Source organism: Falco biarmicus, chromosome 11 (assembly GCF_023638135.1).
Source record: "Falco biarmicus isolate bFalBia1 chromosome 11, bFalBia1.pri, whole genome shotgun sequence".
NCBI classification, from domain to species: domain Eukaryota; kingdom Metazoa; phylum Chordata; class Aves; order Falconiformes; family Falconidae; genus Falco; species Falco biarmicus.
The window spans coordinates 12,694,773-12,720,367 of NC_079298.1; the positions used below are offsets into that span (position 1 = coordinate 12,694,773).

The window sequence follows — 25,595 nt, forward strand, 5'->3', positions numbered from 1 at the left end:
GTAGCAGAGGGGGAGGGCTGGGGGCACTTAGGTATCCCCAGTAATTTCACCGGAGGAAAGATGTCAGTAAGGTGATGGCTGGAAAGCTTGCTAAGGGAGCAGCAAGGAGCGATGAGGGACACAATCATTTAGAGATCATCAGATATGGCATTATAATATATAATATTATATTGTATATATAAAATATATATTACATATAGAAATATATATAATATATAATTATATAATATAAAATTATAATAAAATAAGACATTGAGCTAGTGGTCCTGAGCAGGCTCCTTTCAGCAGCAGGTGTGAATGCTCCAGGCCCGTCTTGAGTGCAAAGTAAAACACGTTTGCTGAAAGCTCTCCCCAAGGTACTTAATGAGGTGCCCCTCATTAGCTGAATCTCTAGAGCTGGCTCTGTGTATGCTCCCAGCCTGCTCTGATTGCACAGTAAAATTACTATCTGGTGCTGCTAACACAGTTCAGTTCATAATTGGGAGGGGGTGGGAGTGTGGAAAGTCAGTGGCTGCAGCTGACGGATGGCTGGTGAGAGGTTATGTCATGGCCTCATCACTTATGAACATCTTTCCCAGATCCTGAGAAGAGCTGAGAAAACCAAATTGGCACAGAATCCAGTGACAGTCATTAAGAAGTGAGTTTCTGTGGTGGAGTTAAACTCTGCACTGGCTGGGCAGGGACTGTATGGCCAGGGAGTGTAATTAGCAGCAGGTTAGAATTGCAAATGAATGCTAAGCAGAAGCCCTGATCCCCATGCTGTTTGCTGAGGAGGCTGGGGAAGTTCAGTCCTCCTCTGAACCAGAAAGCTGGGGGAATGGCTCCATACTCCTGGGTATCTGCCTGTCCTTTCTTAGAGAAATTAATGATCAATTAAAAAGCACATGTGAAAGATGAGGGGGAACCTTATGTTCAGAGGAAACCATTTTACTCCTTCTAAACAGTCACAGAAACTCATCCAAGGTCTTTCCATTTGTTGGGTTTATTTTGCTTTCTCTTCCTTAGTCATGTTTGCAGCTTCCCAGGCTTTTCAGAGAATTCATCCTGTATCCAACACATTGCAGCATTTTTGGGGCAGTCTTTTGTTTGCTGGGCTTGAGACAATGATTGCAAATCAGCCCTGGCATCATAAGGTCCTGCAGATCTTTCCCCAGCACCAGCCAGGCTTTCTCTCCCAGCCTCCATTTCTTACTCTCAGCCTGAGCTGCTGCTGCTTTGTTTATTGAAGTCTGATCTTCAGGATGTTGGATACACAGACTATTTTTTTCTTACTTGCTTAAAATAGTAGTGAATAATTCTAGGCACTGCTTCTGTTGCACAAGGTATAGGCAAACAGTGTCTCCTCACACAGGCAGGTTAAGTGTCCTTACTCTCTTTTGACAAATAATTTAGTGAGAAAAAGAGTTAAACCCTTATCTTCTGCAGACCTTGGAGAGACTGATCGCTCAGCTGATGGCTGTTGGTCCCCTCAGCAGTGGGGCGGTCCATTCCCAGCATCTTTGCAGTTGCTCCCCATTGGCTCCCAGGCTGTGGGGTCTGGACCATGGTCTTGGGCTGGATGTCACCTTGACATAGCCTCTCTGCCTCAGTTTCACACTCTGCCAGATGTGTGTATTACCATTTCCCTCTTTGAGGCAGAAATTCCTTACATCCATGTGTTTATGTAGCACCTGGCACCTTTGGTCCTTGATCTCTGTGGAAGGGCTGAAATGTGAGTCTTACAAAAAGCGTATTGAAAGGTGATGAGGGAAGGGGTGTCTGGCTCTGACCACATCTGTGGTACTGGAAGAGTGCTCCTGTAAACAACATCTGCTTCTAATGACACTGTATGATTTCTCAGCTCTGCAAGTGTTGCTAAAGAGGATGTGAGATTTAATCAGAATTTCATGTTACCCTGGTGGTGATGATAGCAGAGCGCCCCGTGCTTAATTCTTACCTGGTCTTGGTCAGGAGTTATCAGCATCTCACTGATGGTTGAGACAGCTTTTCCCTGTATCTGCGCAGTCTGTGTGTGGGATGGGGAAAGGGATATAGGGTGGTTTCAGTGACTTCTAGAATTAAATAGCACTAAAACCTGCCTACAGAAAGGCACCTCTGTAGCTCCTGTCCCATCAGTTGTCCACTTAACTGTAGTAGCTGGGTAACGCTTTCTCGTATCTGCTGGCAGAGTTACAGGCTGGTAGTGCTCATCTAGATTCTACTGCTCTGAACTCACCTGTACCATCACCTGCTGGTTCGTCTCTGAAATGGTGTGTGCTGCAAGAGAGAAGTATGTTTCCTAATTAACTGGTTTATGAATCCCATCAGTCTATGCATGGCATTGTGAAATCAGAACCTCTGTTCTGTGCCAGTTGCTTGAAAGAAAATATTTGGTTGCCTTGAGGGCAAACAATGGCGACTGCTCTTTGCAGGAGACAAAACTTGTTTGACTTGAGGTTCTTCACCTCTGTCTTCAGCTACTATAAATAAAACTCTGCAAGGGTTATATGACTACAGTGCTGCTTTCTGCTAAGGATCTTACTCCAAACCATGCTGAATTAATCATGTGTGAGCTGCCATAGTTTTCATGACACATAGTTACGGGATTTTTTTTCCCTCCTCTGGATCCTGGTTTTGAAGGCAAAAAGATGTCTACCACACACAGCTAATCTCAAACCTGCAAGAGGCAGTTACTCCCTGGGGACCAGTGAGTAGTTATGGGGTCTGGTGCGGGGTTGTGTCTGCTACAGACAAACACAGCACTACTGGTCTGCATTGTCTGAAAGCTGAACTCACCCTGACAGCAGGCACTTTGAGTGAGAGGAGAACCTCTTCGCTGCATGTGGTGATGATGCTGGGAGGGTTCTGTAGGACCTGAGAGGCAGAAAGATTAAGTGCATTAGGAGAGAGGCTTTGCAGCAGAGCAGATGAGTTGGAGTCAAGTGTTTTAAACAGATGCTTCATCAGGCCCTGTGTAAAATAAAACTTGTACAGGCACAACGATGCTAGGTGGTGTTTGACATGATGACCTTATAATCACTTCATTTAAGGATGTGATTAATGATCTGTGCTTTGCTGTGTTATAACTTGATATCCCACATGGAAGCTGCAGACATCTGCTCTCTACCAGAGGGTAAATATTCACAAGGCAGCATCCTACAGACCTTGTGCACACCTCACTGAAGTCACTGCAACAACTTCCATGAAGTTACATGAGATCTGTCTAAACCACAGAAGGATCCAAGCAGTCTGGGCTTTTTTTGCACCCTGCAGTTGAGGATAAGATACCCACTGACCTTCACGTAAGGATGAATAAGGACTCCCAATTCTTATCTTTAATTTTCCCTTCAGTCTTGCTTATTTAGCTGCTTTGAAGAGTTAAGGACTTACCTTGTGAGGTGTCCCACTGTTGTACTGCAGGTTGAGCCATGAGGGCCTCAAGAGTCACAAAAACTTTCAAGAGAGCACACCTGTGTCCAAGGTGTTAAATATTTTGAAGGGACGTGAACTACATCACCCTAACCTTGCTTTTCTGCACTGCCTGTACAGTGCACTGTATTTCCAGGTCTTGATCATCCTTGCAGACCATGTGTTGCCATGTAAAGCCTCAGCCCTTAGGTGAAGACTGTTGGGTGAGAAACAAGAGCATCAGTGCCCTAAGCAGTGACAGGATGATCCAGGACATGTCTTCTCTTCAGACAGAAACACCATCTGTTGATAATGTTGAGTCTGACATCCCTCAAAGCTCGAGTTTCCAGGAATCCAAACTGGCTAGAGTAATGTGATTTATGCTCATAGTAAATAGTATCTCTTGCGGTCTGGCATGCTACAAATTGACCGTCAGGTGGATATAACAGGCACAAATTAAGTCTCTTCTTGCTGGCTTACAAAGCAACACCACATCTGTTCCAATGGGGTTTTGGTTTCCATGTCCAGGGACAAGTTGAATGGGGGCACCATTGAAAACGGTGAAATTATCAAGATGTGGAAAGCTCTAATCCATTATTTTACCTATGGTAACTAGCTTAGCCTGTCTCCGCTAAGAAGTAGATTTTGATGGTCTAAATCACCATGTGAGTCCTTTTCCCCATGTGGATGAGCAAAATGAACATATTTGCACCAGTGAGCATGCTTGCAATCAGCCTCTGATATTACGCATGGCTCAACTGGACAGTGGTACCTTGCTCAATGGGATACATAAGTACTAGATGGGCAGGAAGACGCTGTGGGCAGGCCAGCAGACTGCTTGGTGGATGTGGTTCCCAAGGCTGAAGTGATGTGGCAGGTTACCTGGTCTCAGGGCGGCACAGATGGCTGCCCCCTTTCTTGTACTTTTGACTCAGCCACCAGAATTGAGTTCAGAGGGCACATGACATTTGATTGTTTCCTTTCAGATACCATAATTTCTGGTTTTCTTCATGGTCAAAAGCCCCGTTCACCACTGCTGCTTTGTGACACCACCTAAATCCCATCCCCAGAAACGTCCTTAAATTCACCAAAGATGTAATCCCAACAAAGACCATAAATGCTCTTGGAAGGGCAGTTCTTTGTTCACGTGATGTTTCATGTGTGGGGCCTGACTGTATTCCCATGTACATCATTGGTTCTTGTGGTGTAACCTCTGCTTTATCTGGCGAAGGTACTGACCGTAGAAAGCACATACTTACCGTAAGGCTCGTGAGTAGTCCCACTGAAGTCAATAGGCCAGTACCTAGAAAAAGCATGTATTTAAGTGCTCTGCTGGATCAGGACCTCGCTATCACGACTCCTACCCCATCAAGGCTGTTAATTACCTTGGCAGCTCAAATGCATATCAGACGTATTTGTGCCTTCTTCCTGGAGAAGAAGGGGAAGATAAGGAAAAGAATTATAATATGTCATATGTAATATACAGTGTATAAAGTATAATATATTAACACACACTCAAATTTCAGTTTGTGAGGAGCCAACAGCCCTTGGACTAAAATCTCTACCACCACTTCTTTTAAAGAAGAAGATGTAACGCTGAGGTCTCTGATGAACTGCACTTGAAATGATGAGCTAGAGTTCCTAATGGGCACACTATGTGTTTTTGTCTCTTCCACATTAGCTACACTTTGGTCTGATCTGGCTAGCAGGGAAGTCCAGGATGTGACAGAGGAGAATGAATTGGGTGTTTGCCTCCTGGGTGAATAAAGTCATATAACTTCAGGCCTGCTCTTCCAGTGAAGCTGCTTGCTAATTAGTTTGCCAGTGGGAATCTCTGAGAATTAACCACAGGAGACATAACCCTCCCTGCAAGGTAATTAAAAATATTTGCCTCTTGCTGATGACTGACCCATTGATGTCTTCCTGTTTGAGAAAGCTTCATAAAAAATTACTGTACTGTTTGTGTAACAGGACAGCCACTGGCACAGATGCTTTCTGTCTGCTAACTTTCAGCTCAGTATTTCCAGAGGGTGACATAGGAAGGAGGAACTTGTTTGAATATCTAGAACCTTTGTTTGTTTGTTTGTTTGTTTGTTTGTTTGTGTGAAGGGAGGGAAAATGATCTCTAGATTATTTTTAAAAACCCCAACAAACCACAAAGGTGCTATGGAAGTAGATCATCTAATCAGAGGGTAGAGGCAAAGCTTTAATGATGCTGGACATCAGGCTGATGGTACCCACTGACTGCCCAGCTGAGATCCCCATTCTGTCCGGGGCCCAAATCCCAAGCAGTGTGGCACAAAGACAACTCTTTTATACCTTTCTCAGTCTGTCTCCCAGCACTGTCCTGTTCTGATTTCAGCTTCCTCAAGACTGTGTGTGGGAGTCTTGGCATGAGTGGATTGTGCAAGAGAGGTTGGGTCCATGTCAGGTCACAGCTCTTTGAATGGAGGGGCTTGATGGGTTCAGCTGGGCTCAGTGCTCTACAGGTGAGGAGTTGCCAGCACACTGAGGAGATGCAACCTGATGAGGAAATAAAGGTATTCTGCCTACAGTCTTTGGCTAAAATGGTTAATTGGGGGTTAATTGATCCCTGCTTTGAAAGTGTTGTATGTACAGCATGCACATGCATGGGGATGGGAGCATCTGCTAACAAATCTGGGAACAGCTGGCCCAGATGCTTTAGGTGATGAAGACAGTGCTGCAGGTGATAATAAGGCTCCCAAGTAATGCAGAGTAAAAGTAGGAGCTATCCCTGCTGAGATGCAGTGAGTATGCTGGATATTGCAGTTGTCCTGAAGGAGACTAGGTGTGAAATGTGGCTGCCAAGTCTCTCTGATCAGAAAAGCCAGTTTGGGTTTACATTCACAAACAACAAAAGCTTCATTCCTGACGTGACAACAGTCATATGGGACTAGGTAAAAAATAATCTACCTTCCCTATTCTGCCTCAACAGCTGTCAATAGCAGAGGCTTAGACTGCAAGGACCATGGCAAACCTAGAGCAAGCTTTCCCCTTCAGGCTATTCCCAGTGCTCAGAAACGCAGGGACATTGCAAGCCAGAAGCTGCAGCTGATCTGTTGTGTTTGACAGGTCCAGTTGCATCTGTGTTTTGGGTCTGAGCACATTAATACTGTTGTTCTGCACAGCGGAGTCCTGTGATTTTAATTACACACAGTACAAGGAGGCATCTCCTTCATGGGTTTAAATCCGCTGCACAGTAATTTCGCAGCTGCCTCTAGGAATGACAAATACTAACTTCTTTTTTGCTTCTATCTTTCTGTACTTGCTGTTATAGACAGATGAACATTGCTGCAGAAATTTGCCCTCTTCTGAACTGCCAGAGACAGCACAGAGCCATGAGACAGAGCTGGATCCTGCTGGAGTGCAAACATTGGGACAGGTGTGGTGGCATTTAGAATTGGTTTGGAGCAACAGCAGATTCAGTCTCGTTTCCTTCCCTTAAAAGGCAACTGCAGTGTAAATGCACAGAGCGGTGCCAGTTCTGCGAAGCCTTGTGGAAATCTGCAGGGGGATGTTTTTGCACTGACCTTTGTCTAATGATCTTACTGGACCATAAACTTCCAGGCACTTTCTGTCTCCCACATGCTCCACGTGTGATGGGTATGGTTCAGCAGGCAGCATCACAGGCTGCTGCTTTTTGGTCCTGTCGTGTGGGGGAATTGGGCTGTGGGTGTGCTGCTCTTATTGTAAGCATGGGTCTGCTCACACACTTTGACTCCAGTGTCAGTCCCAACAATAATCCTTTGAATTCTCTATGAAAGTATGGATCACCCTTACCCTTCACACTTTTTTCAGTTATTCTTGCAGAGAGAAACCACACAAAACCAGCAGGATGTCTAAGGGCTTCGTATGTGGTAGTCACCATTCTGACCTGCTTCAGACTGGGAGGTGGTGACACTGAAGCCCAGCCTTTGGGTGGCAAGAGTGCTTGAGCTAGATTTCTTTGTCATGTAAACCAGAGTCAGGAACTGACAATAGGAAAAGGCAGGCAGGCAATTTTGCCTCTCGGTCGGAAATTTCTGACTTAAACTAATCTCTGAATTCAGCAGAAGCTGGGAACAAACAGCTTCTCCCAGAGGTATGCCATTCCTAGTTAGCTGAGGCTTGGGATCTTGTCTGTAAAAACCACAGGTTTTCCCAGTTCCTGGCAAGTTTGAAATTGGGAGCCGTCAGCCATCAGTCTGGCAAAACCCACTTGGCAAATCATGAATGCTTGTGAGCTATCAAAACTCTGCAAGGCAACGAATCTGCTCTGATTTATACCAGTGGGAAATCTAGCCTTTAATTTTAGTTCTTGAATTAGCAGTGGTTTTAATCACGTGAATGCAGTCTGCCAGGTTGTCAGGGCCACATATGCAAAACTCAGAATTATTGCTTCAGTGGAGCCCTAAATATGTAGTGTTTCAGTAAAGCCTTTTTATTGGGTTTATGGACCATTAAGCAGAAAGTGTGATGGAGTCATGCGACAGCCAACCTGAAGCGGGCACGGCTGCCTTCATTGCTGCCTTGTGCAATTAGGGAACAGCTCACAGGTCATTTGGTATTAATTGGCCCCCTTTGGAGCTTGAGCGCCGTATGGATGCTATTATACAATGTGATAGCAGGGGACTCGAATCAATGACCCTGGCAGTCTCTTTCCCTCTGACAGCCACTGTTCCTAAATCAACATGGCTTATGGCCGTTTCCGTTGAGCGATGTGGAGCCACACCAAGAACGAGTTCAGCCACTCTGGTTTCTACCCAGCAACAGTCAGCAAACATGAAACACTAGTTCTGCCACGTGTGGAACTGTCTCTCACACGTGCCATGTGGAGACTTTCTCCAGAAAATCTTCCGCCATGTGCTCTCCCATCATCGCTTTTCTGGCGGGGAAGAGAACACTGAGCTATGTTGAACTTCATGTTACAGGGCCAGGGAATCCCTGGAGGGATACACTGCATCTCTGGAAAGGTCTGAAATGAGATTTCCCAATTGGTTCTTTCTGGAAGCCCAGGCAGTCAACATACCTGATCAGCACTGCTTTTCTCCTGCCTTCTTGCTCAAGTGATGATGCAGTGTGCTGCTGGCATTACCCAGGCTAAGGAGGAGAGAGTTTTCTTCCTCAGCAGGGGCTGAACCCCTTTCTTCAAAGCTTGTTTTTGCCTGAATTTCTAGGACGACCTGTAAGGTGACATGCAATACGATGCAGTAGAGGATGCTGCTGTACTAAGAATACTCAAGCTGGAGTAGTGCCTGGAGAATAGAGAGAAGTAAGTGTTCATTCCTCTTCAGTGATTTGTCTCTTTGACCTTTGTTTTTCAGCATCTCCATGTTACCTTTCTCCTTCTCTCTGGAGATCATGAAAGCAATCGTTTAAAAAAGAGGGGAGTGTGATTCATGTTCAGTCAGCTCCAGCCCGATTCGTTACCGGATTCTTCTGCAACAAGCTGGAGAAGAGCCTCTGGTCGGTTATTTCTGGCAGCACCCAGGCTGGTTACAGCAGTTTTGGGCATGGAGAGCAGGTGAGGGCACGTGCTTAAGCTGCGGAAGAATTACCTATACCCCATCCAGTGTGTAACTTGCCATTTGCCTTGTTCCCTGCAGTCACTAACTCTGCAAACAGCTGGTGACCGGCTTCTTAATGTGGGAGCTGAGATCTTGGCTACGCTTGCCACAGGGCTGGCATCAGGTGTGTTGTAGAGCAAGTACCTTTAAGCGTACCTGAGATCTGATTGCCGCTTAAAAACATTAGTTTTGCATCTGAGGACGGGTCGGTTTATTTTATTTGCCAGCTCCCACACCCTGAACATTTCCAGCTCTGGGAGGTCCTGTCTCAGCACCCCTCACCTCCGGCCGCTCAGCGAGGCGTCACTCCAGCATCCCTCCAGGATCCAAGGGCACCCGGACACCAGCTGTATTTTTCTTTTTTATTTTTAATTTGTAACGTGCATTTCAAACCTCTCGCGTGTGAGAGCTCCCTGCAGCAGGCGGAGAGGCTGCATCTCGCTGCCGGGCTCCGGCGGCGGTTCCCCCCCCTCTCCCCGCGGCGGGCGGTTGTTCCCCGCCCCGGGGGCCGGGGCCGGGCTGGGGCGGCCCCTCGGCTGGGAGCGCTCCGGGGCTCTGCTTCTCCCCGGGGAAAAGCGGGGCTCTTGGGCCCCGGGCACCGCTGTCAGCTGGAGGGGGCGGGAGCTGCAGCCTTGGAGTAGAAAAGGAAGAAGAAGGCGGCGGGGAGCGGGCGAGCGCCGGCCGGGCAGCGGGGGAGGCGGCGGGGCTGCGCCTCGCTGGCACCGCGGGCTGGAGGGGGATGCGGCGGGGCGGCGATGCTGTGCCTGGACCCCCGTCTGCCTGAGGAGAAGGACGGCACCCTCCGAGGGGATGGAGGAAAGTGGGGGGAGAAGGCAGCCCAGCTCGCACCGAGCCTGCTGAGCTCTCCCGGGGAGCGCTCGGGGCTCGCCGGGCACCCGAGCAAAGTTTCCCGAGCTCGGTGAGGCGAGGAGGAGGTATGCGAGATCCTTCTCCTACACAGCTGGGCTTCCAGCCCCGGCCCTGCTGGGGCTAGCCGCGGCTTTGCCAGCCCCGACTGAAGGTGAGGGGGAGACCCGGGGCACCCGCTCCCTCCATCGCCTTCCCCTGCTCCACGCTCCAGCCCAGGTAAGTGCCCATCCCCTCCAGACACTGGGGGACTCTCCAGCCCTGCCGGAGACTTCCCCAGCACTTTGCCCAGGGAAAAAGTCTGTTGCTTCTCCCGATAGCTAAAGGGTGCGTGTGTGTGTGTGTGAGAGAGTCTCTCCGTGTGCAGGGGGTGGTTATAGCTGTCTGACTGCGGTTTCTGTTTGCTGATCACTGTCATTATTTCACTGTGCCATCACACCTCTAGAAAGGAGACTCATCTGGGTTCTGTCAAATATTTTGGCTGTGTTGCTGCAGTGAGATGGTGTGGAAAGGATGACAACTCGATTCTCCTCACTACAACTGAGGGAAGCATGCTTAGCTGTGCATGCTGGTGTGGCTTTAAATGATGCTCCTAAAATGCTGGTTGAATATGTCAGTATGCCCTTTGAGCTCCAGGAGCTCTTGGAGCTGTGAAAGTCTGTCTTTGTCCCCCTGAGAATATAGGGAGGCATGGATATCGCCCTGGAAGGAATCACTGTAGCCTCTGGATTTCTGTGGCTGTAGCTTGGAGATACAGATAGATATTTTTGTGTAGCAGTGCTCGGCAGTAGTGCATTTCAAGCTGAAATGTTGTTTGGAGAAAAAACCTAGACGCCAACTGATAAGAAAAGAACCTGTTTCACACAGAGAGCTCAAAGAGAACTTTTCACACTCCTGATGGAAAGGAAGTTGGTCATTTTGGACAGAATAATTTGGCTGGAAATTTTGTCATTTTTGAACCCATTAACTTTGCTGAATTGGAAGGTAAAAGCTGGCAGATATCGTCAGGCAGGACAGCAGTGGGAGCTGACCCACGTCAGTGAGGTCTTGTGGCTGCAAAGGGAATGGAGAGGGACCCTACTCCCCACAGCATCAGTGTGGGCTCTACGAGATGACAGGAGAACAAAGATGTTTCTGTTGTACGTGGCAATCAGAATAAAGATGGGCTTTGTGTTGTTGCAGGGTCTTATCAGGTAGAGGATGGTGTAAGGCATTGTGTGGCTTTGGTTTGTTTTTTTGCTTGATCCTCCACTGTTTACTGGCTTTCTCATCCCCATTTCATCTGGTTTTCCAGCAGGAATCCCCTGTGTATAATCCCTGATATTTTATATGGAGATCGAGAGAAGAGCAAATGGCGATCTGCTTTCTGAATGTTCCCAGTCATAGAATTATTTAGGTTGGAAAAAACCTTTGAGACCATCAAGTCAAACCATTAACCCGGCACTACCGAGACCACCGCTAAACCATGTCCCTAAGCATCACATCTATGTTTTTTGGACACCTCCGGGGGTGGTGACTCCACCACATCCCTGGGCAGCCTGTTCCAATGCTTGATCACTCTTTCAGGGAAGAAATTTTTCCCAATAACCGATCTAAACCTCCCCTGATGTAACTTGAGGTCATTTCCTCGTGTCCTGTCACTTGTTATCTGGGAGAAAAGACCGACCCCCACCTGGCTGTAGCCTCCTCTCAGGGAGCTGTAGACAGTGATAAGGTCTCCCCTCAGCCTCCTTTTCCCCAGGCCAAACAGCCCCAGTTCCCTCAGCTGCTCCTCATAGGACTTGCTTTCTAGACCCTTCACCAGCTCCGTTACCCATCTCTAGACATGTTATAGCACCTCTACGTCCCTCTTGTCGTGAGGATCCCAAAACTCAACACAGTATTCGAGGTGCAGCCTCACCAGTACCGAGTACGGCGGGATGTACTGTTGGTTACGCCGTGGTGCATGTGCAGGTCATGTCCTAGCCCTGTGATGGTGCTATCTTCCAAGGTCTTCTGTCCTCAGGCTGATGGGAGAGGTCCCCACTGCAAGCAGGGCTCCCCTTAGATTCTCCAGTGTCTTCATTGCTTTCTGCTGGGAAAGGTCTGTTACACCGTGTAGGTGTCCCAAGCAAAGAGGATGGGAAAGAGGTTTTGTCTTGGACATAGCATGACCAGAACCCTTATGGTGCAGCTATAGAAAGGGTGTGACAGGTCCCAGAATTTCTCGTACAGTTCATGTGAGATCTCAACCTTGGCTCTATTTTTGACCGCTCCAGCTAGCTCTGTCCCATGGTTCTGGGTATATTTCCATATACATAATGTGACTGAGGCAGATTTGGTTCCCTGTGCTGTTCTTTGATGCCATCTCAGCAGGTTTGGTGGCTTGCTCCCTCAGTCACCCCCGGGTGCTTTTATTTCCCACCTAAGGGTGTGCAACACAAACCCTCGGATTATTGTCGCTACAGCTTCACCCTTCGGGCAGTGTCACAGCCCTCGTGTTAGACCTGGCCCTTGGAACTGACAGGCGCCGGTGTTGCGGCCGCAGATGTATCTGAGGAGGTCCAGGGCCCTGGGGTCTGTCACACTGCCTGCTCTGGTCTCTGACCTTTTGTGCAGGCTGATACTAATGCATCCCCAGACACCCAAGCTAGGACGGTGACTCCTGGCAAGCTACTCAGCACTGCTTTAGCCGCGGTGGTTTATTTGCAAACTTCCTTTCTTCCCTCTTTGCTTGCCAGGAGGCAGGTGGCTGTGTCCCTGGGCACAACCTGGGAGCTGTCTGCCTGTCCTAGGGTGGCCCAAGGAGCAGCCAGCGTCTTCTCCAGTCAAGTTGCAGGGTGAGAGGTCTCTGTCCTTATGTGCCACAGCCCTATTTCTGTACTGTAGAGCTGGTCCTCTCTTCTTCTGGGAAGCGGCCATGAAGGCCTGGGAAGGAGATGGTGACTGTACCCACCCTGAGTCCAGCTGGATCATTCTCTCATGTCATTTATCCTTCCAGAGCGGATCTATGGTTCTCTTTTACCTGCTGGGGTGAGCTGTCCTTGGATGGGCTGCCCTGGTGTATCATTGTGATGGTACCTGAAAGAGCCCTCTTATCCCCGTTCTCCCCTGTTACAGCCTGGGGAGGTCCAGCGTGGATTTTGCCCAAGGTTAAGCCCCTACGCTCACGGGGCTGTAACGATGAACAAAAATTGTCAAGCAGAGAAATGAGCTACCAGGGGCTGTACAGGGTGATATCGCTGCAGCCTTGAAAGCAGCCAGAAACTGGCATGGTCTCTTTGGAGCGACTGCAGGTGACCACTGACAGATGTGATGGGCAACAGGTTGAAGCTATTCTTGAAAATCTGGGTGGGAGTATGACCTCTGGTCTCTGCCGTGCCGAGGAGCAAGGGCAGGTGGCTGGTTTGTACATCCTGACAGAGCCCAGCAGCTGTGATGGCAGCCCGGCTCGCCCATGCAGGGGAATTCTTGCAGGGTGGAAGCAGGTGAGTGATGAGGCATCAGGAAGGAGAAACCTGGTGGAGTGAATCTGTGATATGATTTAACCATGAGGAGCCACACGTTTCCCTGCTGAGCATTTTGCAGTGGGGGGGATGTAGAGCAAACTGAGGGACAGAGCCACACTGGGGTGCCTGCAGCCTCTGTGTGCCAAAGATTCAGGCTGGCATCTGTAAGAGCTGGGCTGAGAACAGTGCGTGTGCGTCTTTAACCAGAAGCTATCTTGCTGCTGGTCCAGGAGGCAGAATCAAGGCTCTAGCTCACATCAGTGTGCCAGGGTTCCTGAGCAGAACAAAAGGGCATTGCTGGAGAAACATATGTGTATGTGTTTAGCCTGGCTAATGGAGAAAATGCCCTTTTGCTCTCTAACGCTTTCAGTTCTACTGAACAGTCTTTGCCTGCAGAGATTCTCCTCCCCAGTCAGGCATCCCCTGATGAGAAAGGATTTAATCCTTCCGTGTGTCTGTCCCTGTCAGCTCCATCTGATGTCTCAGCTGAATAGGAACTTCGCTGGAAGTTCACTGCTGCACTTCATTCAGGTCTAAACAAAAGCCTAAGCGAAGGAAGCGCGGTATGACACCAGCTAGAGCAGCAGAGGGCTTTGCCTCAGCTGGAAGTGCAGGAAAATTTTATAACCAAGGAAACATGTTGAAAATGCCCAGCTGATCCCACTGGCATGTTTCAGGGTGATGGGTTGGTTTTTTTTTTTTTAATTTAGTGGCTGCAGAGTGTTAATAGCACAGCAGTGATTCTTGGCTCTTACAGCAGAAACCTGTGCAGTGCCAGTTCCGCCCGCCCCCCCCCCCCCAGCAACCCTTTTGGAAGTGATTTGACAGCAGAGGAGGGAAGCAGCTAGGAAGCCAGGCAGGGGAGCAGGAGAGAGCAGACTGCTGTTGTTTGCAATCAGGCTGGGAAGAGAAATGCTCTCCTGCCTGTAAAATCAAAGGCATCGCCTACAAACTGCTGGCAGTTTGGCTTCCCAGCAAAGTATGGGGAACACAAAGCCAGCTCTTATCACATCCAGCAATCTCCTCCATGGAGAAGCTGCTGTTGTCAGTCAGGGCTGTGTGTTCCTGCCTTCCACGCTAGGCAGACCCCCACACGTGCTCTTTTACAGGTTCATTGTCTCAGTTTCCATGAGCCTCCATCCAGGAGCTGGTGTCGCTTGTGCAAGAACCTTACACACGTTTGGTTTTACAGTTGCTGAGGCAAACAAGCTTCCCTGCTCCCTTCTATGGGATCTCCTGTGATCACACCGAACGGGCTTTGATGCATAGTAGAAAACGTGGTCCTGCAGGCAAAACACTTACATTTGCTCTATTTTATCCTAGAATTCTGTGACTGATGGCAAGTCATTCAGTATCTGTGGATGGAGTTTGTCTCACTGAACATCGAACTGCTGACTGCTCGATCTCCTAACTGCTCGATCTCCAAGGTTCCCTCTGTAGTCAGCTCAGCCCTCCACTGTGGACATTTTTTCTCAGATGTTCTGGATCATCTTCAGTGACCTTTTATTCTCCACTGGCTAGAAAGGCAACCTGGATGACTGGTTTCAGTTACTGGACAACTGAGGTGTGGAGCAGAGTCCCGCTTTCTGTTACCATTTGGGACCTTTACCCATCAAAGAATATGTTGCACTCATGTTGCAGTGAGGGATGTTCAGAGCAGTACTGTGGTCTCTTACTTTGGGCAGGTGTTGTGTGGGTGATGACAAACGCTGTGAAACCAGCTACTGCCCAAATGGGCAGCGGGACATACTGCCTGTCCTGAAGAACCTGTATTTTAAGGGAAGGGTGGATGGAGTAGAGGGAGCATCAAGAGGTGTATGCAGCACGTCTCAAACCCATGTGAGAAACATCAGAGCTCGTGATGTGGGTCTGTCCAGCCATGCTGCTGCAATGCTGGGCTGTGGCTCAGACTTTAGGCAGAGCCAAGCGTAGGCTCTGGGCCATCACGTGGTTGGATTCACTTGGGTGTCATCCATCTGGATGGCAAAGGGTGTTGAGCACGCTGGGCTTAGTGCTCCAGCCTGAGGCTGACTGCACGTGGCCACCATGGACAGGGAGAGCCCAGACTTGAGAGCAAGCTTGGATTTGTATTTGGTTGCTGATACCAGCAAACCCAGAGAAGATTCTGGTCACCATGAATGGTGATGGTAAGGGGCCTTTGGTTTATTGCTCTAACAGCTGCATGCTTTTTTATTCCTCTCCAGGGATTTCAAGGCAGCAGGAGACCAGAGCTAGCCTTCTCAATACAGTATACACCTAGCCAGGACTGAAGCAACTTCTGAGACTCATCTCAACATGTTCAGTGAGAAGAGCAGCGCCTCTTTGTCCCAGAAACCCACCCAGAAAAAGACACGACCTCAGGGCCTCCCCTCCCCCGCTCTCTGCTGCGCTTGTGGACTTTGCATCATGCTAGCAGGGATCAACATCACTTTAGTGGGAGCATTTGCCTTTGGGACCTTCCTCCCTGTGAACAACCCTCCCATCATCATCGGACCCATCTTGCTGGTGGTGGCCTTCACATTCTTTGGTGCCTGCTGCATCTGCAGCCGCAGGCCTCCAGCTCATGGAGCCAGGAAATCCAAACCAGGCTCCAACATTGGGCTCATCAAACCTGGCAACACAGCCTTTGAAATTGAAACTAGCGAGCACACGGTGCAGGATACCACTGCCGTTCAGCTGAGCCCCACAAATTCCCCCATCTCCTCGAAAAAGTCCACGCCAGTTCATGAGAACACGAAGACTTGCAAGCTCTTCACCATGGAAGGCAATGGGCCGGTGGCCAAGTACACCACAGGAGGAGAGGCAATACAGCTCAACTTGCCCAGGGACCTGGCTGCATCCTAAACCCAGGCAGAGCTTTTGTTAGCAGCCAGCCAGATGTGCGATGGGTGGGCTGGAGATCTGTGATGCACCATTGGTTAGAGGTGTGGGAAAGGTCCTTGTGAAAAGCCAGCAGACAGACAGGTACCTCTGGATCATTTTAAGGGAGGTGGATACAACAGCAGAGAAGTTCCGGATTTTTGTTGAAAGGAACATGCCCATTACATGGCTTTCTAAAAGAAAATTGATGATGATGTTGCTGTGAAAGGTTGACTCTCAGTTCCTGGGAAGACACAGGCTGTTTGGGGGAGCAGATAGGAAGAGGGCTGAATTAATTTGTCTAGCATAACATGGAAATGTGAGGGCTGGAAGGAGGGGCTACGCAGGGCTGACAAATGACAGCTCTTTCTTCTCAGAAGTGAAGCAATTCTTGAACATAAAAGAAGCAGGAATGCAGTAAATTACAGCTTGCTGCCACTCAGTTACAAGATTTCAGCATTTTTAGTGCCAGGCTTTTTGGCAGTAGGGACAAAGCTATGTGTTTGCTATTGAAAAAGCAGTGTGAAACAATCTCCCCTCTGTTGAAAATCCTTGCCCCATCTTGCCTTCATTTGGGCGATTTACCACCTATTCTAAGAGACGGCAAATCTACAAGGATCACAATTAGCACTGGTATTTTCCTCTTGTTTTAATCAGTTTGATGATCAACTGATTATTTGATCACTGTGCTGCTCAGTGCAGTAGGTATCTTAGAAGGTCAGCCAAGCTGAATCCTCGAGGATAAGCTCCTCGAGTAACCAGAGACTGGCAGGAGCCTGCAAATTAAATTTTTGGGCAACGATTATGTACCAAGTGCTAGGCACTTTCCTTTCCATCTCTTTGTGGAAGGCTGGCCTGGGACACACATCAGCTTGCAGCAGGGGGCAAATAACTGTATGGGCTTCAGCATAGCTGTGCTAGAAGGTGGTGAGTGTATCTCCTTCCCTGAAGATCCATTACACAGAGTGGGCAATCAGGAGTGGACCTCCTTGCTGCAGGAAACTGGCTGCTCGGTGTGCTCATGGGCTTGCAAAGCAACGGGCTGTGTTTGCAGAAGAGAACTGATCAAGAGCTGTTCAACGCAAAGACACCCCATCTCCCTGATCTGATGCTGCAAATCGTTGCTGCAAAGGCTTTGTGTTCTTCCCTGGGTGACCCCAGCTGGGAGGACAGCACTGTGCTGATGGGCCATTGCTCTGACTCCTGTAGGGGCTGTTCACATGTTTTATGAGATGTGGGACCAGTGTAGAGAAGGACAGAAGTGCTAGGCAGGACCCGTATGTGGGGAGGCAGCACCAGAAGGATGGATTTTGAGCAGGAACAGCTGCATAGGTTTTCTGTTTATGGAAATTCTATATTTGAAATATGGGTCTTGGGACTCATAGTGACTAGGAAGTCTTATGGACACAAGAGTAATCGTACCAGATCGTTCCAAAGGCCCAGCTAGCCCAGCATCCAATTTCTGACAACGCCAAGAGCAAGGTCTGGAGAAGAGCATAAAGCTGGGGCAAACCCAGGGTGTTGCTTGCCCAAAATGCTCTCCTAGCCTCCAATGCACTATTGCTTAGGAGCTTCCTGAGCTGGAAGTGGTGCCTGTATTCAGTAGCCCTGAATGGATTGCTTCTTGACAAAATAATCCCTTTGCGCCTTGAATGTCTGTGAGGTTTCATTATTTATGATCCTGCAGCGGGGAGTTGCGCAGTTTCATGAGAGGCCATAAAAGTTCTCTATCCTTGGTTTATTTTCATCCTGCACCCTGCTGGTTCCCTTTGATGCCCCAAGTTTCCCAGATTAGGAGGACCAGCAACCAGTCCATGCCGCCCACCACTCAGGTTTTCTGTGGCCTTTGTTATGTTTCCTTCAGCCAGCTCTTGCGTCACATTCCATCTGTAATGGTTCCCATTCAGCCCAGCACCAGCTGTTTGCTAGGCTGAGGACAACAGAGCCCTGAGGTGTCAGCCGGCAGAAATGGGTGTCTGGAGAGGTGGGAGGGCTGCAGGGAAAGGAGGAGGAGGAGCAGAGGGAGAGGTTGTGACGTGGCCATGGGCCACCAGCAGACCTCTGCATGGCCGGGCTTTGAGAGCTGTATGGCTGGTGTGCTGAGTTGCGTGGTGGCATGTGGGGTCATGGGGGACCTGGAGAGAAGAGTCAAGGTGCTGTACAGCCCATGCATGAGGTGTCCTGGTTGCTCTGGGGAGCTGCTGTGCAGCTGATGTCCCCTTCATGAGCTGGGGTAGGATGAGGTTGAATTTCATTCCTTGATGAGAGGCAAGCAAACTCTCTTGCTGTGGGTCCTCCTTGAGTGCTCCAACAGTTCCCTGCCTTGAACATCTGCTTCTACACCAGGGGATTACCCCTGTGATTTTATCAGGGCTGGTCTACTGGCTAGGAGGGGCAGAAGCAGGCTTAGGAGAAGGATGTTTGTGTGGGCCTGGGAAGATGTGGTTTCAAGTCTCTGGTACAGACTCCAGGTCCTGGGCAAATAATTTCATTGTGCTACTGCTCAGCTCCCTGCCTGTGCGAGAGCGAAAACCTTCTCCCGACTGCACTGAAAGCTGCGTTAAAGATGTACACATTGCCAAGCAGCACGTTGGTGTTGGCACACCTGAGTCTGGATGTTGCTTGAAGATGGGTGAATCTGTATGGTCTGATCTCTGCACGCTCTCCATTAGAGCTCATTGTCACGGGTGGGCTCTGCCTCCAGCACCGGCTGCCCTTTGGCCCACGGGAACTGCTGTAGCAATTAAACAGAACAGCTTGCCGATGTAGGTTTGATTCCCAGCTTGCTGGCTCACTATCCTTTTGGAGTAGCACACAACAGGCTGGAAGTCCTTTAGAGGCATTGACCACATGAATACGGTTACTGCAGCACTTTCCTTTGAGCGCTTGGAGCCAAAAACATACTGACACCAAGTGGTAACCACACAACTCTTTTCTCTACTCGCTGAAGGTTTGAAAGCCAAGCCTGGAGTGTGCGTACTGGAATCACTCCGTATTGCAGCTGCGCCGTGAAATGCTACCAGTGATGGATCGTGCAGTGGCGTATCCCATACAAATGAAGGCAAAAGCCCCTTGGGCAGGAACGGAGGCAGAAGCAGGACTTTGCGGGGAGTCTAGGAGTTTAGCCTGGTTCGCACTGGTGGTGTGGCATCCCAGCCGGTACCGTACAGGGAACTCTGACATAGCCCCGACACCTGGTGCATCCTGCGCAGCACGTGCAGGTCACTGTAAAGCTGGTGTTGCTCTGGGAGTTGGCACCCTTGGGACCCAAGAGACAACAACCAGCAGAGATTGTGCCTGGGCAAGCAGAGATGTAGGACCAGTGAGATTCTGATCCCCTGGTGCGGTGGGTCTGTATGCCAAGCTGTGACCACAACTGCCTGCCTGCACAGCAAGGTGGGCATGGGAACATCTGCTGCCTTCTGAAGCATGAATGCCCTGCTTTTGCCTTTTTCTGTCTTTCAGGATTTCCACGTCTGTCTGTCTGTCTGTCTCCGTGATTGGCCGTGACTAATGTGAATCTCGCGCCTCCTTTGTGTAGTGGAGACAGGGAGAGTATCTTGTTCTCTAAGTCAGCATTTCTGGTGTGAGTCTTTTTTAAAATTACTATTTGCATGTGTGCCATGTGGAATTTGGAGAAGACAGACTCATTAAAATGATTGCACTCAGTAAGCATTTGGCCTGCCTGCTCTTTCACTCTACCAGCCACCTTCTCCCTTACCCCCAGACTATGTGTGCCCCAAGGCTGTCTGTATTCATTTTGCCTTGTGCTCCCCACTCTCTAAATTGTCTAAATTTGTCTAAAATTGTCAAACCCAATGTCTAAAATTGCTTGATTTTAGACAGTGCAAGCAGCTGCAAGGAAAAAGCATCCCTATGAGTTCATGTTGCCTCTTGAATGCCGTTGCTTATTGAAGCACCGGTTGCCTAAGCACTGGTCCCACCGCAGACTCCCGCTGTCATTGCTTTGGCTAACACAGGAATAGCCCAATTTAGCTGCCTTTTTCTGCATGTGTGTGTTAACCCCCAGCTGTGTACCTGAACAGGCCTCCAGTTTATTAGGGACACAGGAGGAGCAGGTTTGTGGTCTGGGGTGGGTGAAGACCATGGGCTGTTCTGAATTCCACCCCTTGGGTACTGGAGGACTGGACTGGGTTATTTTAGCTGACCCTACCCAGCCCTGGGTATAGATGGTGTTTAATTTATGGTGCGGGTAAGGGGTGGAATCTGTATCTGTGTGTGTTTGTGTGTGTCTAGGATTGGTGCCATCACCTTTCCATGCTCCTTCTGGGCTTAGCCCAACATGGTCTCCTGGAGATGAGTCAAGGAGGGATAGCACAGCGAGAATAAAGAGGATTTGAGAGGCTTGCAAATTCACCTCGTCAAAGGGCTTCTCTCCCATGTGCAGCCAAGTGATTGGAGAAGAGAGGAAATCTCTCCGTTCCAGGCAGGCTGGCTGGTTAAAGACCTGGGAAATGAGCTGGCTAAGAAGGCTCCACTGACAATGTGTGTAAAATGAAAACCTGCTCCCTTCAGAAAGGATTTTTTTTGGCCATTAGGAAGAACTCCCTGGAAGGATTTTTCTTTTTTAAAAGTGGGACCAGAGAGAAAAGCATAGAGGAGGGTTTGCTGAGCATCCAATTCTGCCCTCCTGGACTTGCAGCCTGCAGCATTCCTGCCATGGCAGCTGCCCAGCGCTAACCTGGACCATGAGCTTCCCTCTCCATCTGGAAGAATAAAACAGAAACATTACATGAAATGTAATTAGCGTTTTCTAATTCCCTGCCCAACTTTATTTGTAGCTAGTTTATTTCCTTTTACTCTTGTACCAACAATGGCTTTAATCAAGATGCCTTTTTGCCTCCTAGAAATTTGTATCCCTGAAACATTGTGAAAACCCCCCATCTGTTAAAAAAAAAAACAACCAACAACAAACAACCACACCAAAAAAACCCTTTGATATCATTAGTCTCCAATAAGTCCATAGCAAACGTGGTCAATCTAGAGGCTGAAAGGCTGGTTATCTCCAGCTGTCAGATGCTGTCTGCTCAGCTGAGCTTTCACATCCATGGGAGAGACCCTCAGACACTGCTGGCTGCCCCCCTACAACATACTCCAGGAGAGGCTCGTATATTTGTTTTCTAAAACTCTCGGCTATCAGACCGGTGACTGCAAAGAGCTCTTCATTTGGGATGGCCTCAGAGTGACACTCCTGCCCCTGTCCCCAGGGTGGTGTGAAGCCACAGGAGATGCTCATCCTCCTCAGCAGCACCCCCTTCTAGATGGACCAAGGATATGGAGCATCTTCCCTGGTGTTGTCTTACAGCATTTGCTTTCTCATACTTCCTAGGGAAGCTGGGAGCTTGACTTTTTTCATTTTAATATCAATTTAAAACTCTTGGAGACTGGCTCCATGCAATGGTGGCTAGTTTGGGGGCTTCTGCTGTCCCAGCTGCCCCCACTGCTGCCCCAGAGAGCTCCAACAAGGAGGGGATCACCCAGGCTCACAGTGAACCACCAGGCAGCTGGACTATCAGGGTTGGTCAGCGAGGATTGCTCCGTACAGGCTCGTTTCCATGGCTTTGTTCAGTCTAATTTATAGAGTTCACGGGGAAAAGATTTCTCCGTTTCCATCAACAGATCTCCTGCTACTTGTAATTACTCTCAGTCTCTGTAGGACCTGCACATGCTGACAGGGCTTTGAATTCTCAGAGCACAGAGGATGTCAGGACTGGGAGGACAGATTATGTTTTTCAAGGCATCCTTGCATACAAAGACTCCCCAGGAGTTTTTCCAGGGAGCACATATTCATCAGGAAATTCTCATTTCCTGAAATTCGCTGGTCCTGAGAAGACACTGGTTCTCATGATGCTTTTGCCAGGAAAAAACTTCCCAGGGTCCAGATGAAATTTCCGATCCGAACACTTGAGAATTGCTCTATTATTCAATCCTCCAGACACCCCTAAAATGAGATCTTGCTGGGCTCTGTCTCCACATGAGGACCAAACTTCAAAAGCAGTTTTGGGGCTACAGTCCCCTGCTTTTAATCAAGTCCAAAAAGCCAGATCTCTCTGCAACGGTGCTTTTACTAAGCCGTGCCTCCCGAGATCTGCGTACCCTCCCGAAACCATCGCAGGAGGTCTCCCCTGCTGAAATCTTTGCTGGAGTGTCTGGCATCAGTCTGCTGTGACAATGAACACAGCTTCCAGTGTGGCTCTCTGGCCTGGTGCCAGATGGGTATTTAATGAAGTTTTCTATAAAGTCGGACAGAAAAATGATTTCTTTTGCTGGCACATAGGCAGAAAAGATGCTTCTTTTGGAGACAAATCTTCCTCTGTTATCTTGGTACGAGAAATCAGTATGATTTATGGTTCGTCTTTTTATCTCCAGCTGAGCCAGGCGAAGATGATGCTGTCATTAGGAGCTGATCCTCCTCTCGTTGCGAGTGGCTGGTGCTTTATCCTGTTTGCTGTCTCTGGGGCTCTGCACTCTCCTTTTGGAGACTGATTTTGCATGTGTGAAGGACATGCTGCCAGCAAACCCAAGGGGGCTGGCTTCTGCAGCCTCCTTAGGGGTAGGCCCATTGCTGCTCTCTGTGCCCCATGGCTGTTGTGCAAATAAGCAGCTTTGATTTCTGGGTTGGGAACCTTCCATGGGGCCATCGAGTTCACTGGTGAAAAATAACCTTTGGCTAGAAATTACAGCTGCACGCGGGAGCGGCAGAGCTGTTTGCTCCAGGGAATGAGGCAAACCCAGGTAGTAGAGCATGGAAAGCTCCCTGAGGCTGCTTTCAGCGCCGCACTGCGTGATGGTCCCCAAAAGGCTTTTCTTTCTTGTCCTTCATCTGGAAACACTGACCAGCCCCAAAACCAAGGCATATTTTTGCTGCATCCTTGCTGGATAAACCCTTTTTCATGGCCATAAATCCCTGGAAATCCCACTGAATGCAGTCTTACACTGTGGTGATGGCCAGTGGTCCCATCCATGCCTCTGGTGTTCCACTATGTAGGCACAAGTAAGGCAGCCCCTGCTCTGGCTAAAGAGAAAGACAGCAGGTAAGAAAGGAAACTGAGGCACAGAGCTGAAAAGGGGGTCTCAGCTGAAAGCATTAATCTTGATTTTCCCAGAGAAAGAAAAAACCCTCAACTCTCAGCATCTGTAACATCCTGGGGCAAGGATTTCCATGCCTTAACTCTGTGTTGCACGGAGACCCACCTGCTTGAGCATGCTGGCTTTATTTGAAAGAGGGAGGAAAACCCACCTCTTTTCTCGATTAAACCTCAAAATCACCTTTTGGGTGGGCCACATTAGGAAACTCCAGAAACAGCTGTAGATTCCCTTGTTCAGGGCAGCGATGTCCAAGGGTGAGAGATACAGAGGTGGGTTTTCTCTGCAGGGAACGGAGCGAAGAACTTAGTGAACCTGTTGGCTGTTGTTCTCCTGGCGTGATGCATTTCCCTGGCATAACGCTGAATCTCCCACAGCTCTGGGCTACATGTATTTTCATAGAGCCTCATTAAAAACATATCTTCAGTTCTGAAAATCACATTTGTTCTAAATAAGGGCTGTCTGCTGGGAGAATTAATTCCTCCGACTTAAGTCACCTCCCTGGAAATGTTGCTGTTGTCTTCGATTTCATGGCTCAGATGATTATGCTTTTCCAACACCCAAGAATAACAAGATTAGGGAATTTGTGGCAATGAAGGCAAAGAGGAGTAACTGGCTAAGAAATAGGGAAGATAAATTGAATTTTCCTGTTAAAAGAAAAGGAAATGGCTATTTCACAGAAACAATTTTGCTTTCAGGAAATAACAGTGGGGAAAACTCCCTGCTTGAACCAAAGTCTCTTATTAAACCTATCAGGTTTGTTGTTGCATTCAAAAAGCTTCATGATTCTTAGATATGCTATCTAAAGCTAATTTGGGAAGTATTAAATCCAGTCCCGTTAATTATAAATTAGTGGAAAAATGCATGTAAATTGGCAGGAATTGGCATCAAATGCACCACTGGTGTGACTGCAGCAGTACTGCAGTGGAGGCACAGCCGCCTGCTGCTTCTCATCTCTGGCCAAACCTTTCCAGAGGGTTACACATCCTTGTGGGGAATAGATGGAATAGGTGAGGGCTCCCAGGGGCATGGGGGAAAGCTTGCTGTCCAGAAGATAAGTGAAACCATTGGGAAAAATCGATTCAGGGCTTTGATCTATGTTTGGAAATGATCTTGTTGAGACAGAGGCATCCAGAGATGGCAGTTGCCATCCACCCATCAGCGAGGCACTGGGCATCCCTCTGCCCCTGTGCAACCAGGAGGGAAATCCAGGGGAGCGGCTCAAGCTAGTGGATTTTCCCTAATAATTTAGGCAAGCTGGGAGCAAGCCTGTGGACTCCTCGCAGGGCATGGCTGGCGGAGGGGCACTCCAGGATGCAGGGGAGGTGGGGAGCTGCAGGACCACGCTGAAACTGAGGATGCTGAGATTTTGCCGACTGGGAATGAAGATATTCTGAAATGGGGCTGATTGCTGTGTGAGCATGCATGGCCCACACAGCTGTGCGCATGTATGTGTGCACCCCACACTCCTACTGCCAAAACTCAAAGGAGCAGCAAGCTGGCTTTCCTCTGCGATGCCACGGATGGGAAGAAAACACCCTCCTGGGAGGGGCAACTGCTAAAGGGAAAGGCTCTTCTTTGGTGACACCAGGAGCACTTCAGCAGGGCTAACGCTTACAACATCATTAGGCTTAATGTTTCTGTTATTTGTGCTGTCAATTCTCTTAATGGCGCTCCAGCAGCATGGAGTGGAGTGAGTCATAAAGGTAATTATTAACTAGGCTATGGCACTGAAAAGGCATTCGAAGTTCAATTCAGCGCCAGCCTTGGTCGATGTGGATGGTGTACGTTTGTTAAAGAGCAGGTGCAAAGTGCATTTGCTGAGGAGAGAAAAGGAGAAACCCCATTCAATGTGAAATATTTTGCCTTATTATCTTCATAGGGAAATACATAGTAGCAGGTGGAGGGTGTGAATAGCAGCAGGGGCGTACCTCTTGCTCCCCACATTTTTAAGAGCACTTAAAACACAGGCACTCTGGGTTTTACTACATCAGTGCCCAGACTGATGTAGGGAACCAAAGGTGTCAGGAGAATGGTACGAAGCTGTGGCTGCCACCAAGACCTGGGAGTCTGAGTAGAAATAAACAGGCAAAAGGGTGGGAGAAAGGAGTGACCATCCCCATTCTGGAGGCAGGGAAGTGGATGTACTGGGAGATGATGTGACTAAAGTCACATAACAATTTGGTGGCAGAGGAGAAGACAGTGCTTAGATTCACTGCATCTTTTTCTTGTGACTTACCCACCAGACCTCCCTTCTACCTAGATGTGCTTTCTGCTGGAGGCACTCAGTCACCCTTCCAGACAGATTTTTAACTGCGGA

General features: G+C 48.8%; 1 protein-coding gene across 2 annotated transcripts in view; it reads left to right on the top strand.

The window, feature by feature from the left end:
• The window catches only part of TMEM275 (transmembrane protein 275), a 46,848-nt gene extending 21,570 nt beyond the window's left edge, over window positions 1-25,278 (top strand). The window contains exons 3-7 of one of the 2 annotated variants that reach the window (XM_056355375.1): window positions 6,686-6,790; window positions 8,712-8,911; window positions 8,994-9,078; window positions 9,182-14,873; window positions 15,514-25,278. In XM_056355375.1, coding sequence (XP_056211350.1) covers window positions 15,605-16,153 — 549 coding nt within the window. In that variant the 5' untranslated portion in view covers window positions 6,686-6,790; window positions 8,712-8,911; window positions 8,994-9,078; window positions 9,182-14,873; window positions 15,514-15,604 and the 3' untranslated portion in view covers window positions 16,154-25,278. Of the gene's footprint in view, window positions 1-6,685; window positions 6,791-8,055; window positions 8,660-8,711; window positions 8,912-8,993; window positions 9,079-9,181; window positions 14,874-15,513 lie in introns of those variants that run through there. The other variant, XM_056355376.1, reaches the window with a different exon arrangement.
• The last annotated feature ends 317 nt before the right edge of the window (window positions 25,279-25,595 follow it).